Here is a 16,170-nt window from a genome sequence, read left to right on the forward strand (position 1 = left end):
GATGGACAGGAAGGCCTGGTGTGCTGCAGTCCACGGGGTTGCAAAAAGTCGGACACCACTGAGAGACTGAACCAAACTGAACTAACATTTAGATAAACTAGGATTTCAAATTTAGGGCTTCCCGGGTAACTCAAATGGTAAAGAATCTGCCTGCAATTAAGGGAGACCCGGGTTTGATCCCTGAGTCAGGAAGGTCTCCTGGAGAAGGAAATGGCAACACACTCAAGCACTCTTGTCTGGAGAATTCCATAGACAGAGAAGCCTGGTGGGCTACAGTCCATAAGTTGCAGAGAGTTGGACATGGCTGAACAACTATTACACACAAAATTTAGAAAAGCCACAGAGGACAGAGGAGGATAGGGGGGCCTGGCAAGCTGCAGTCCATGCGGTTTAAAGAGTCAGACACAACTTAACGACTGAACAACGGTAGACAGTTATTGGAAAACTCAAAGGGGATAATAGATGGGTGACATAACTTTGCATAAATATGCTTATTCATTTGGCTATCTGCTATACTCTGGCATTGTAAAGGAAACCAAAATTAAAAATTCACCATCTTTTCTTCAAGAAATTGAAAAAGTACAAAAGTATGAGATAAAGAAATATAAAGGCGAAAAGAGTAGGTAGACAGATGGGGTTCTGCAAAGTGTATGCAATTAAAGAGCAGGACAGCACTTAAATTATTATTTCCCCAGCAATTGCAGAGAAATGAGATCTTGTGCATCTTGGAAAATAATTTTGATGACTTTGAGGATACTAAAGATTGATATACCTAATAATTAATCAATACAATGTTTATTGACTGATCAGTATTACTAAGCCATTCAGGTGTTATGGTTACAGAGATGAACAAGACTTACAAAGATCATATCTTTATGAAGCCCTATTGGAAAATAAAATATGTACAATTAGAAACAATTAGCAAATTTACTCATTTATTAGATGTATGCCTTTGGGAAATTTCTTTGACCTATTTGAATCTTGTTTCCTCATTTCAAAGTTATAAAAATGTTATCATAATTTTTTGAAGATATTGTTAAGGAGATTTAACAAGAAAAAATTTAAAAATTCACCTTGCACAATGACTGGCACAAAATTTAAAAAAATTAACAATTTCAAGTACATTTAGGGATTGACTTGTTACTCTTTTAAAAAGGTAACTCTACGCAAAATTATACATTTCTTTCAAATAATTTCCTACACTATAATTAGATGTGTTGACAGGCTACAGGTCCAGAGAGACTGAGAACCCTGGAAATATTGTAAAGATTGACTGCTTATGGCATTTCTTTCACGACATGCTTAGAAAATTCTCAGTGCCAGATGTTCTATTCCTCTAAGAAGGTGCAAGTGTCAAATATTCTTTGTTGTCTCATAAAATTTTTGAATTTCCACTTAATGAAAAGGTACAGTTCTGGCATCAGCTTCCTATGGCAATCAATACACAGTCATTTTTATCCTATAAGTACATCCCAAATGTATATACTTCCACCATAGAACTGTCATTCCAGCACTGTTACCATCATACTATCTGTCACTGTGTCTTATTGGAGTCTAAGTGATTTTTCTATTTTCATGTACTCAAGACGTAATACAGCTCCTGGAAGGTGAGCTTGGGTGTTGGCTTCAAAATAGCAGATCTGTCTCCCAACTGTCCTCGTGCTCTTAGTTTCCGAGCCCTTTTCTAACTCTGTTTTCTTACCTATAAAATGAGACTAATAAAAATCATAGCATAATTATCATGTGAAAATTAATTTTAAAAAATGAAGAAAGAGTACCTAACACAAGAGACCACATTCAATAAACTGCAACTGCAGTGGTTAGACACCATCGTCGCTGCCACAGGACTAGAAAGCTAAGAACAATGGTGAGTATGCAAGGTTCAGAAACGTGCTTCTGGGCAATAACTAACAGACCAGCTTTGAGTCAGACTGCTCGCATTTAAATTCTGGCTTCCTTTGTGACATTCAAGGATGATTCCTCATGTATAACAAGAAAAATCACATTTATGATGCCTATTCTCACTGGTATATTATGAGAATTAAATTCTATAACACATGCAAAGCTTTTGGGGTACCCTGTATATTCAATAACTACAATGTTAAAGGAAAACATTAAAATATATTCTCAGATATTTCAGAAACTTTTCAAGTATAGGTATTGTATTTGGTTTTTACTTGAGATTTCACTGAATGTTAATACATTTTCACAGATGACACTTTCCTTTGTGAGGATTTACCCACTGTAGTAATGAGGTTTATCAAAGAATTTTCAGAACTATCTTTTGTGGAATTTAAAGTTCTCTCCTAGAGATCATTTATATATTCATTTAAGTCTTGGCCATAATTGCTTTTCATCATTTTGTAATATAAAAAACACAGGGGTCAAGTTGATCTTAGAAGCTGTGAGAAATTGATGGCTTTGCCAAACACACAGATTTCTCATTCCTGAATTTGCAAACCCCAGATTCTTAGACTGCATTTCAAATGACATTTCTTTTCAAAGTTCATATAATAATAAATAATAACTCCCATGTTCAAGCCCAGAAATATATTCAAAACTGGTAAAAAAAAATTGTGGAAGTCTTCATGCATCAATGCACTGAGACAAACTAGGTGATTCCCTATACTTGGCTGCTGAGAAAATTAGTTTTCATCTCACCTGAAGGTTGGTTTTAATTCCATCAAGTTCTCTTGATGTCTTTGTCAGCTGACGGAGGATGGTGCTTCGCTCCTTAAAGACTTGTTTCAGCTGCTTTTCTAGCTCTTCATAGTCCTGTCTAACACAGAAAAAAAAGGCATGAGGGCCTCCCAAATTCTTCACTCGGCTCTAGCCACTCTGCCCATGATCACAAACCCTTGCATTTTAAGCAAAGTCTAGATGAATTGAAACCTTGATTATTAGGATGTTTTGTTTTTATTAGTTCATCTAAAAAGAGAAAATTAAGAAAAAAATCAGCTTAAAAATAAGTTTATTTTGCATTGATGACTAGCCAGGCTACAGTTTCCAGAATAACACTGCACATCTTTTGCATCTATAACATAGTTTATCAGATACCACTTGTAAATACAGATATTTTCCATGACATCACCACACTTTTTTCTCAGGTCCTTCAAGCTCTACAGCAAGACATTTGATTGGAACCAATGTAGCTCAGAGATTTAGATAGATTCTGACACTAGGAGGCAAACTTGGGTAGAACCAGGACAGAATGAAGGGGTTTTTCTTCACCCTTGGTTTGTAGGAAATGAAGTCCACTGAAAAGGTACCCCTTTTCAAATCTCTACTACTACTAAAGTAGTATTGGACAAAGCAAAATGCCTCTAAAAATAAGTCAGTCACTATAGTAATTACAGTGAAGTTTGAACAGACTTGTTAACTATTATCATGAAAGAAAGACTTATCTATCATACATACATACATATGTAATTTTTGTTCCTATTTTTCTCATATGGACTTTGCAAGATAACAAGGTAGGTACTTAGTTCTAATTTTGCCAATATAAAAGTCGGAGCTCAGAAAAATTTACTACGCTAAGATCTTACGCAAGAAATGAATGAACAAGTAGGGTGTGTATTTGTGTGTGTATCTGTATATGTCACAGCAAGTGTGTATGTGGATGGAAAAAATGTAGATGAGGAAATAGTTGTCAGTGCAGCCTAGAAACTACACCTGATAGGGAAAGGTTAAAAATGATTAACTGGCACACACAGGCAGTTATAGAGATTAGAGTCATGAACCCAAGGAAGACTTCCTGGTAAAAGTGATACAAGATATATGCACTTTGATCTAGATGTCCATCAACAGATGAATGCATAAAGAAGTTGTGATACATCTATACAATGGAATAATACTCAGCCACAAAAAGGAATGCATTTGAGTCCATTCTAATGAGGTGGATGAACATAGAGCCCATTATACAGAGTGAAGTAAGGCAGAAAGATAAATATAAATATTGTATACTAATACACATATATAACACACTTTTCACTTTCATGCAGTGGAGAAGGAAATGGCAACCCACTCCAGTGTTCTTGCCTGGAGAATCCCAGTGATGGGGGAGCCTGGTGGGCTGCCATCTATGGGATCGCACAGAGTCGCTGAAGCGACTTAGCAGTAGCAGCAACATACATATATGAGATCTAGAAAGATGATACTGATGAATTTATTTGCATGGTAGCAATGTAGAAAAAGACATAAAGCACAGACCTATGGACACAGGGGGAGGAGGGAAGGAAGAGTCTGAGATGTACGGAAGAAGTGAAGTGAAGTCACTCAGTCGTGTCCGACTCTTTGCGACCCCATGGACTGTAGCCTACCAGGCTCCTCCATCCATGGGATTTTCCAGGCAAGAGTACTGGAGTGGGGTGCCATTTCCCAACCCAGGGATCGAACCCAGGTCTCCTGCATCGTAGGCAGACGCTTTACCATCTGAGCTACCTGGAGAAAGTAACAAACTTACAAAACCATATGTAAAATAGATAGCCAATGGGAAGTTGCTGTAAGACTCAGGGAACTCAAACAGGGGCTCTGTAACAATCTAGAGGGGTGGGATGGGGAGGGAGATGGGAGAGAGGGAACATGGGTGCACCTATGGCTGATTATAGCTGCTGTTTGATAGAAAACAAGTCTGTAAAGCAAGTATCCTTCAAATAAAAAATAACTTAAAATGAGCTTTGAAAGATAAGTAGAATTTAGCTATAGGAAAAGGAAATGCATGTATAAATACTAATAAAAATGAAAATACGTGTATAAATGTCAGAAGGTTTGGAGGCGGAAATAGTGGGTAAGAAATCTGCTTCTGAAATGAGGATGTGGAGAATATGAGCAAAAGAATGCCAGTCTCTTAACATGGTAAGGAGGATAAGCATTGTTTTGAAAACAAGGAGAAGCAACTGGAGAGTTTTAAGCAGGGACTGACCTGTCGGCTTTGTGTTTTGGAAAGACTTCTCTGGCTATAAACTGGGAAATGCACTGGAGGAAGGAAAAATCTGGAGAAAAGTAGGCAGTGGAGGAAGTTACCATTGCAATAATCCAGGGAAAAGACTGTTTGCCTAATTTAGATTCAAAGCACTAGAGACAGAGAAGCTTGGATTGATTTCAGCAAAACATACAAAATTGAATCTATGATTTATAATTAAAATTTTTGTATTCTGTGTGTATGTTACAAGGAAAGAGTGGGAAGGAGCTAGTCATTGATGTTGCCAAGCCTCTGGTTTAGGCAACAGTTAAATGCAGCCTTTCACTGAAATAGAGTCCACTGTATAAACAGGTTTTTAGTGAAAATTGGGTTGACACGTTCTGTATTCAACTTATAGGAAAATGGCTCAAATTCTCTCTTTAGTTTCTTTGTCTGTAAAAGGCAGTGCTACATGACCTCATGAGATTGTTATGTGTTACATGGAGCAACTTATATAGAACTTTGAACCCATAGGAGGTAATTCATTTTTTAAAATTATAAAATTTTTATGACTGAGGAATTTGATGAATTTTCCATCTTTCTGCAGAATTATAAAGGAAATGGGTCTACCAGTGAGCTTAGTCATGACTAACAAATGAATGCCATCTACAACAGTTTTCTATTTCATTTCTTTGCCTTTTCTCATTTTTTTTAAAACATGTTTCTAGCACTCTTCACTTTCTTCTTATTCAAAGGAAATTGGAATGCTCCACTATAAGAACCTCAATATTTCTCCCTGGCTTTGAAATTTTCACTGATGAATCAGCCAGTAATCAGACAGCTATTAATGTTCCAGGTTTCCTTTCAATCTCATTAGCAAAGTCAAATAATGAATAGCAAGGCACACAGTCATCTACATCTAATTATACAACTTTACTTCATGACCTGATCTATCTTCCTGAATATTTGTGACAATAGACACATATCCAAAATTATTTTAAGTGACCATAATCACAGTGTTACATTCCAAATATTGACAATGTATTATATGCAAGATGGCCTTCTATATGTTCACTTTTCTAATCTTCAGTACTCTATGAGAAAAGCATTCATATTAATAAATTCTAGTACTAATTCCATTTTACAGTTGAAGAAACTGAGTCACAGGAATAAAAACTTCCAGTAACATATTAAGGAAGTGTATCAGTCTCCAGTATCCAATGTCTTTGCCACTGCACTGTAGGAACATACTGATTGCCTAGAATTTTGTTATAATTAAAAGTTCACTGTGCCCATCACAGATCTCATTGTGTGCTATTTCTGCCATCACTGTTGCATATATAAGTTTTCAGTATTTGGATTTACTTGCCATTAAATAAAATTATAAATAGCATTCCTTTATTATTACTTTTAATCATCTTCTTGTTGGAGTATAATTGCTTTCCAATGGTCTGTAATCAGCTATGTGTACACATATATCTTCTCCCTCTTGGACCTCCCTCCCACCCGCTCCCCCATACCAGACCTCTAGGTCATCACAGAGCATGAAGCTCAATTCCCTGTGCTATATAGCAGCTTTCCACTAGCTATCTATTTCATATATATGTGCTAAGTCGCTTCAGTCATGTTCGACTCTGTGACCCTAGGGACCGTAGGCCACCAGGTTCCTTGGTATGAGGAGATTCTCCAGACAAGAACACTGGATTGGGTTACCATGCCCTTCTCCTGGGGATCTCCCCAACCCAGGGATTGAACCCGAGTCTCCTGCATCTCTGCACTGCAGGCAGATTCTTTACCGCTGAGCCACTGGGGTAGCCCATCCATTTGACACGGATAATATATATATGTCAATCCTAATCTCCCAATTCATACCACCCTCATCTTCCCCCCCTGTGTCTGAGTCTCTACTGCATGTGTGCTCGCATTCCAGTCGCTTCAGTCATGTCTGACTCTCTGTGACCCTGTGGACTGCAGCCCACCGCCAGGCTCCTCTGTCCATGGGGATTCCATTCCTGCTCTCCAAATAGTTCTACGTGTACCATTTTCTTAGATTCCACATATATACATTAATATATGATATTTGTTTTTCTCTTTCTGAATCACTTCACTCTGTTTGATGGAATCTAGGTCAATCCATATCACTCAAATGACCTAATTTCATTTCTTTTTATGGCTGAGTAATATTCCACTGTATATATGTACCACATTTTCTTTATCCATTCATCTGCCAAATGGCATTTAGATTGCTTCCATGTCCTGGCTATTGTAAATAGTGCTGCAATTAACACTGGGGTACATGTGTCTTTTTGAACTATGGTTTAATTCCATTCTCATATTTGGCCTTCAAGTAACTTCATGAGAAAAAGAGAACCAATTTTAATTCCTTTATTTTCTGGCAAATATAATAAGAACCATGAGGATACCATTTATCAGAAAAATAAAGCCAGAAGTGTTAATAATACAACTCCAGATTCAATCTTTCAAAGACATTATAAAAGACAAAACCAGTTACTCTGTAGAAGTAAATTACCTTGACAGAAGCATTTGTTACAATCTTATCAGCTTTTCTAACATCTACAAATGAGTGCATGTTTATCTTCCAATACATGGTTTTTCCCAAGACAAAATGCAAAAAATACAATGTTCATGCATTCGTGTTTTGCAACTGACTTGTTTTGGAGCCCTTTCCATGTCTACACATATTAAAATCTGTTATTTCCGTACAGTAATATATTTTACCACTGGACATTTAAAGTGTTTTCAATTTTTCTTTCTCTCTTGAAAATTAATGAAGTCCATACATGGGTAAACATATTTTTCCTAAAATATATGTTCCCATAAGTTGAAATATTTTACTTCAGAGTTGATATGTTAACTTTGATGGGTGCTAGTAAATTGCCTTCCTGTAAACTAGGCTTTGGCTTCCAAGCAGCTCAGGTATTAAGAATCCACCTGCCAATGATCCCTGGGTAGGGAGATCCCCTGGAATAGGAAATGGCAACACACTCCAATATTCTTGCCTGGGAAAGCCCATGGACTGAGGAGCCTGGCCGGGCTCCAGGGAATGGGGGTCACAAAGAGTTGCACACGTCTAAACAACAATGACAAAACTAGGCTAGTCTGTACTTCTCTTATCAGTGTATTCTGATAGTCTTCTCAACATGTTCTCCTGAAATGGAAATTGCCCTCCCTTCCTTTATATATTTGTTGATATTAAGAGTGAACATTGATATCATCTTTCTGATCTGATTTCCAATCACTTCCTCCCTGTTGGCTCAGATGGTAAAGTGTCTGCCTACAATGTGGGAGACCCGGGTTCGATCCCTGGGTCAGGAAGATCTGCTGGAGAAGGAAATGGCAACCCACTCCAGTACTCTTGCCTGGAAAATCCCATGGACAGAGGACCCTGGTAGTCTACAATCCATGGGGTCTCAAAGAGTCAGACACGGCTGAGTGACTAAACTTTCACTTTTTCACTTCCAGCCTTATATGATTATATTGGGTTGGCAAAAAAGTGCATTCAGATTTTTCCCTAACATTATATGGAAAACCAGAATGAACTTTTTGGCCAGCCCAACATTTTCCTTACTTTAATCAGTACTTTAATGAATACTTATATTTCTTCCTTTATAAGCTATCTGTTTAGGCCTTTTGAAAGTGTGAAAGTGAAAGTCGCTCAGTTGTCCGACTCTTTGCAACTCTTTGCAACTATTCAGTCCATGGGACACTTCCAGGGCAGAATACTGAAGTGGACAGCCATTCCTTACTCCAAGAGATCTTCCCAACCCTGGGTTAGAACCCAGGTCTCCTGGATTGCAGGCGGATTCTTTACCAACTGAGCCACCAGGGAATATTTTGGGTTAGTGAGCGTATAAATTTTCTGGAGCTGCCATAACAAGGTACCAGAGGATGGGTGGCTCAGACAACAGACATCTTGGTCTCACAATTCTAGACCCTAGAAATCCAAAATCAGGGTGTTGGTCAACTTCTTATGCGGGCTGTGAGGGGAGAATCTGTTCTAGGGATCTCTCCATGGCTTGAGGATAGCTGTCTTCCTCTTAGGATTCTTCACATTGTCTTCTGTGTGTGACTTCATGTCCAAATTTTCCCGTTTTAGAAGGACATCAGCCAATCTGATTCAGAGCCCACTCAAATGACCTCATTTTAAGTTGATATCTTCTGTAAATATCTATCTCTAGATCATGTTACATATGAGGGATTAGGTACTTCCACATATGAATAATGGTTGAACACAATTCAACCCATAACAGTTATCTATTGATTTGCAGACAATTTGTGTACTGTTTGGTTTTCAGTTGTTATCATATGGAAAATATTTTAGAAATCTGTTACTGATATTTCATTATCCCTACAATTTTTAAAATAACTATTTAAAATACATATTCTTTAGAATATATTTGTATTTTCTACACAAATAATCATATATCTGCAAAAAAAAATGATAGTTTCTCTTTTTTGTTTTCAATTCTTAAGTCTTTTACTAAGTTCTTTTTCTTACTTTGCTATCAGAACCAAGAACCTATTCTACAATGTTCAATAGAATTGGTGACATAAATATTATTTTCTTTTTCCAGATTGTAGAAATACTATAGACATCCTCTTCTTATTCTATAGTGTAAGGGAAAGACCTTTCATTATCACAAATATGGTATTTACTACAGGCTTTTTTAGTCACTTTTTTGTGTGTACGATTAGTAATATTTCTTCCCTAAATTAGTACAATGACATGTAAAAATCGTCTGGTTTACAGTATCCGTTGTGGGGAGGTGTCTACAGATTCAATGTTTTAATATACTTTTAACTATTCAGATATCCTAATTGTCCCTGTGTAAACAATAATAAAACACATTATTTTTAGGAATATGTTCATTTTATTGTCATTGATTTAGCTCATGATTCTGGGGGTTAGCAATTTTGTCTGAGTGCCACTGGGCAGTTCTCTTCTTGACTGAGTTACTCTTGTTTCTTTGATGAGTTCCTGGTCAACTAAATGGCTCTGCCCTGTGACTGATATGATATCATTCATCAGTGAAGACAACAGGCCCATCCATATGTTACTCTTCCTCTAGCTCAGCCCATATTTCAATTTGTTAGAGTTTTAAGAGAATTAACAGAAGTAAAGGATATTTTTTTCAGGTTTAATCTTGAAATTACCAGATGCTACATCTGCCATAATGTACTGGTCACAAAGCAAGTCACAATTTCAGTCCAGATTCAAGAGGTAAAGAAATATACTTTTGATAGGAAAAGTTTAAAGGTCATACTGCAAATTAGCACGTATATAAGGAGAAAAATGATTATGGTCATATTTATAAATAATCTGGTATGTAACCTCATTGCTGAGTTAAGTTCCTGTACTTTATTTCTCAGGGATTTGTCCTTTGAGTACTTGCCACCTTGTGCATTGATGGTTTTCCAATGTAGTCAAAGGGATTTTTTTTTTTTTTTGTAGTTTTTCCATCAGCTCCAAAATTGTTTGACAATGAACTTGTCTATTTTCACTAAAGATGAAAGTTTGGGGGCCATTATTTAACAAAGTATTATTTTTTTTAACCTCTCAAGGGTAATCAATTGCTCAGCTGAATCCTACTTCACCAACTCAGAATATTTGAGCATTTTTTATTTGCAACTACCCAATCTCACAGTCCTAGTTTAATTCTTCATTATCTGAATTATTTACAGCATTTATTAATTGATTTCTTATTTGCTTCTCCAAACCAATTAATGCACTGCTTTCAAATCAGACTTTCTAAACTTAAAGTTTTATTTGGATCAACTTATAGTTCAAAATATCGATGCCTCCCTAAGTTATATCAAGGTCAATGTCAAGGTTGCTTGTCTTCTGGCTTGAAACTATCTTCACAGTCCTTCAGTTTCCTTTGCTCAGGTTTTCTTTGCTCATCTTTATCATCTTATGTGTCCTGTATTTTGCTAATTAACAACTAAAGAGAATTTCTTGAAAACATTTAAATGTGTTTTTTTTTCATTTGCATTTGTATGAATAAACTGAAATCAAAATAAATTCCCCTAGTAATCATATATTAAATTCCTCCTGAGAGCCAAGACTCAAAAAACCTCATACTCTAGACTTACCACTTTGGATTTCACAAATGAATGTAACACAAATACAACACAAAACCTCTATATACATCAAGCCAGTCTCTTCTCTTTCCCCATTTCTCTTCAGAGTCTTATATTAACAGTATAATTTAGATGTATAATTTATATATGTATGATTTATGTGTATTTATATATATGTCTCATCACAAAATTAAAATTTTTGATTGCATGAATACTGTCTTGTACTACTATTGCCTAGCATAATATTTTCTACTGACAATGTTAAATTGTACTTGAGCCCTGTGATCCTCAAAACTATCAGTAGTTAAGATATTGATCCCAAACTTCTGTGTTCTAGGAAATATCTTACTGCCAAAACCAAGCCTTACCATATGACTTAGATAAGACTCACAGATGACTCCCTGTTAACCTTTGACAAAGTCAAACATAGATCTGCCAAAGCCCTATCTTTGTCTCATAGATGATTAATAAACTGAAATATTGGCCCACACTGACCAATCTGTACAAAATGCCTGCTACTTCACCTGATTAAATTATTGCCAGGCTTTTCTCCAGCCCAAAGGCCTCTTAAAGATTGTCTCATTTTGAATTTAAGAAAGTACTGGAAACTTAAGCAAGCATTGGAATATGAAACATCAAACCACCTTTCCCTAGCTTATCAAATCCTTCTGAGAATCAGGTGATGGTGAAGAAACACTGTCTGATCATACAACCTGCTCACCCTATTCCCCCAAGCCCACTTTCCCTTTTATTTCATCACTTCCTGGCAAACAGAGGCAGAAAAAAATGGAAACAGTTAAAGACTTTACTTTCTTTATTTTCTTGGGCTCCAAAATCACTGTGGATGGTGACTGCAGCCACAAAATTAAAAGATGATTGCTCCTTGGAAGAAAAGCTATGACAAACCTAGATACGTTATTAAAAAGCAGAGGTATCACTTTGTCGACAAAAATCCGTATAGTCAAAGCTATGGTTTTTCTAGTAGCCGTGTATGGATGTGAGTTATGTGAACCATGAAGTGGGCTGAGCACCAAAGAATTGATGCTTTTGAACTGTGGTGTTGGAGAAGACTCTTGAGAGTTCCTTAGACAGCAAGGAGATCCAATCAGTCAATCCTAAAAGAAATCAACCCTGAATATTCCTTGGAAGGACTGATGCTGAAGGTGAAGCTCCACTATTTTGGCCACCTGATTAAAAGAGCTGTCTTATTGGAAAATACCCTGATGCTGGGAAAGAAAGATTGAGGGCAGGAGGAGAAGTGATCACCAACTCAATGGACATGAGTTTGAGCATAGCTCAGGAGATAGTGAAGGACAGGAAAGTTTGTCATACTGTAGTCCATGGGGTTGCAAAGAGACAGACATGACTTAGGGACTAAACGACAACAATTATTTAACTTAATGTTTAAATTGCTCTGGATTGGGCCAGTGGAGACCTTTACAAACTGACTCTCGTATCTTATGACTTGTTCTCATCATTTGAAAGTTTTCCTTTCTCCTTCTGTTCCTTTGATGACCTACTATCACAAACATTCCTAAATGTTTATTTCAAATGCAAATACAATTAAATCAATGACACATATGGAGTAGTCTTTTAATGTTTCAACATCATTTGAATTTTTTTAGTTTTTGTTTTAAATGAAAAAAAAACAAAAACAAAGCTATGTCAGTGTTTTGAATACCTCCAGATTTAAACCTCATAAAATTCAAAATTCTGAATTAGCATTATGAGATCTCAAGAAAATTTGCTTTTCCTCCAAAAAAGAACAAGAGCAACGATAACTGCCAAAATACAAACCTCCATTCAACCTATCTGCAGCATTTCTGCTTCTATATAAAGAAGCATTTATTAATGTTTTGGCAGCCAAAATTCTTTACGTTATTTATTCTTAAAAAACTAATATCTAGTATTTATTATGTACATGTCAGACATGTGGTAGGTATTTCACACATATCATTAATTCTCATAATCATTTTGAAATGTGGGTGATATTATATCCATTATACAAGCAAGAAAGAAGAGATTCAGAATAACTTCTCCAAGGTCACATAGTATATTATATAGGTAGTCTTCAACTCTAGATATATTTGATAACAAAATATTGCATTATGTAGTCTCACTATAATAAATGAACCCAGTAAATATTTTCTTGGTTCCTTCTACATGCAGAAAACTTTGGAAAAAATTATAAGCATTAGCGATACATGATCCCCAATATAATGGCTTGCAATATTAGGTAAAATAGAGCACATATGGAAATGAGTATAACATATGGAAAAATGTGATAGTCTTAAGTCATTGTTGGAAAAGGAAATGGGTTGCCATTTCCTTCTCCCGGGGATCTTCCCTAGCCAGGGATCAATTCTGTGTCTCTAACATTGGTAGGTGAATTCTTTACCACTGAGCGACCAAAGGAGTCCTTGGGACTAAGGCATAAGGAGAGATCAACTTCAGGTTAATCAATCATGGAAAATTTTAAGGAAGAAAATATAATTTTTTTAGGGGTTGAATGACACATAGGATTATTAAATGCAGTAGAGGGAAAAGATATCCTAAGCAGAGGGAGCAATGTAAGTGATGACAGTGCAAATGGGGAAGTGCTGAGTGCATATAAATTGTAACTCAGCAAGTAATATAGTCTAAATTGCATACAGGACACTTACTGGGCTATTGGGTAAAACCAGAAAAAGTTGGTAAGATTCAAGTTATCAAAATTCTTAAATGCCATGCTCGTGAGTTTTGTACGCTTTCTATAGGAAATTTACTGCTCTGTGAATCACCAAGGAAGGTCTATTTAGGAATACAGATAGTCAGATTTCCAACTCAAAAATATATCAAAAAAAGAAGTATTTAAATTATCCTCCCCTCAGTTGTCAGAGCTATTCTGAAATGTAGACTTTATTTATTCACAGGCAAGAAGACTGAATAAGAGTGACGTTAACTAGGCTTGGCCAGAATATTAAGCTGGCGACCACAGGGAATTATATTCTGGGAAACATTTGCAATGCTTTCCCTCAGAAAATTGAGCAGCTATAGAATTCCTCTGAATCTAGGCTCAAAGGCCACGGATTATTTTGCTAAAAGGCATCTGTGTTATCTGAGGCCATTCTTTTCCTATTCTTTGTATCATGTATCAGTCTTAACATTCAATGTGACCACAAGGATATTTACATAGTGATTTTCTTTCAAGGTCTGCCAATGCAAACTAAGAGAATAACCCAAAGTCCATTAGAGATCTGTGGCAGAATTCATTCTAGGTCCCTATGTAGAGAAGTCTAGAAAAGTATCTTTTAGGAAAGGAGGGACTCTCATATAAATATGGTCAAAGATGGAAGTACTGCAAGCCTTTTATCAAGATTTCTTGAAACTAAAATACTCAACTCTTCTCCTACTAATCCTACACCTGGGGATCTATTTATCTAGCCCATAAGAGCATAAGGTGGAGGTGATGGAATTCCAGTGGAGCTATTTCAAATCCTAAAAGATGATGCTGTGAAAGTGCTGCACTCAAAATGCCAGCAAATCTGGAAACTCAATAGTGGCCACAGAACTGGAAAAAGTCAGCTTTTATTTCAATCCCCCAAAAAGGCAATGCCAAAGAATGTACAAATGACTGCACAACTGCACTCATTTCACATGCTAGCAAAGTAATGCTCAAAATTCCCTGAGCCAGGCTTCAAATGAAGTGTGAACTTCCAGATGTTCAAGGTGGATTTAGAAAAGGCAGAGGAACTAGAGATCAGATTGCCAACATCTGCTGGATCATTGAAAAAGCAAGAGAGTTCCAGACAAACATCTACTTTGGCTTTATTGACTATGACAAGGCCTTTGACTGTTTGGATCACAACAAACTGTGGGAAATTTTTCAAGAGATGGGAATAGCAGACCACCCGACCTGCCTCCTGAGAAATTGGTATGCAGGTCAAGAAGCAACAGTTAGAACTGGACATGGAAAAACAGACCAGTTCCAAATCAGGAAAGGAGTATGCCAAGGCTGCATGTTGTCACCCTGCTTATTTAACTTATATGCAGAGAACATCACGCAAAATTCCAGGTTGGATGAAGCACAAGCTGGAATCAAGATTGCCAGGATAAACATCAATAACATCAGATACACAGATGACACCACCCTTATGGCAGAAAGCGAAGAGAACTAAAGAGCCTCTTGATGAAAGTGAAAGAGAGTGAAAAAGCTGGCTTAAAACTCAACATTCAGAAAACTAAGATCATGGCATCTAGTCCCATTGCTCATGGCAAATAGATGGGGAAACAGTGGAAACAGTGACAGACTTTATTTTGGGGGGCTCCAAAATCACTGCAGATGGTGATTGCAGCCATGAAATTAAAAGATGCTTGCTCCTTGCAAGAAAAGCTATGACCTAACTAGACAGCATATTAAAAAGCAGAGACATTAATTTACCAACAAAGGTCCATTTAGTCAAAGCTACGGTGTTTCCAGTAGTTATGTATGGATGTGAGAACTGGACTATAAGGAAAGCTGAGTGCCAAAGAATTGATGCTTTTGAACTGTGGTATTGGAGAAGACTCTTGAGAGTCCCTTGGACTGCAAGGAGATCCTACCAGTCCATCCTAAAGGAAATCAGTCCTGAATATTCATTGGAAGGACTGATGCTGAAGCTGAAACTCAATACTTTGGCCACCTGATATGAAGAATCGACTCATTGGAAATGATCCTGATGCTGGGAAAGATTGAAGGCAGAGGAGAAGGGGACAACAGAGGTTGAGATTGTTGGATGACATCACTGAAGCGATGGACATGAGTTTGAGTAGGCTCCGGGAGTTGGTGATGGACAGGGAAGCCTGGAGTGCTGTAGTCCATGGGGTGGCAAAAGAGTCGGACATGACTGAGTGACTGAACTGAACTGACTAAGAGCATAAATTTAAAGCAGCATTAACTGGGGACCTCCCCTGGTGGTCTAGTGGTTAAGAATCCACTTTCCTTTGCAGGGGACTCAGGTTTTCAGGTTTGGTTCCTGGTCTGGGAACTAAGATCCTGTATGCCATGGGGCAACTAAGCCTACACTCCACAGCTAGAGAAAGTCTGTGTGCCACAATAAGGAACCTGCATGTTTCAATGAAGACCTGTTGCAGCCACAAAAGATAAATAAATAAAATTTAATTTAAAAGAAAATTAAAAAATAAAAAAG

General features: G+C 37.0%; 1 protein-coding gene across 1 annotated transcript in view; it reads right to left on the minus strand.

Annotated features, from left to right (window-relative positions):
• LUZP2 (leucine zipper protein 2) overlaps positions 1-16,170 on the minus strand; it is a 519,252-nt gene that overhangs the window by 282,362 nt on the left and 220,720 nt on the right. The window contains exon 2 of the mRNA XM_040255642.1: positions 2,662-2,779. Within this exon, the coding sequence (XP_040111576.1) occupies positions 2,662-2,779 (118 nt within the window). The remainder of the gene's footprint in view (positions 1-2,661; positions 2,780-16,170) is intronic.

The sequence above is a fragment of the Oryx dammah genome, unplaced genomic scaffold (genome assembly GCF_014754425.2).
Source record: "Oryx dammah isolate SB20612 unplaced genomic scaffold, SCBI_Odam_1.1 HiC_scaffold_15, whole genome shotgun sequence".
Classification (NCBI taxonomy): domain Eukaryota; kingdom Metazoa; phylum Chordata; class Mammalia; order Artiodactyla; family Bovidae; genus Oryx; species Oryx dammah.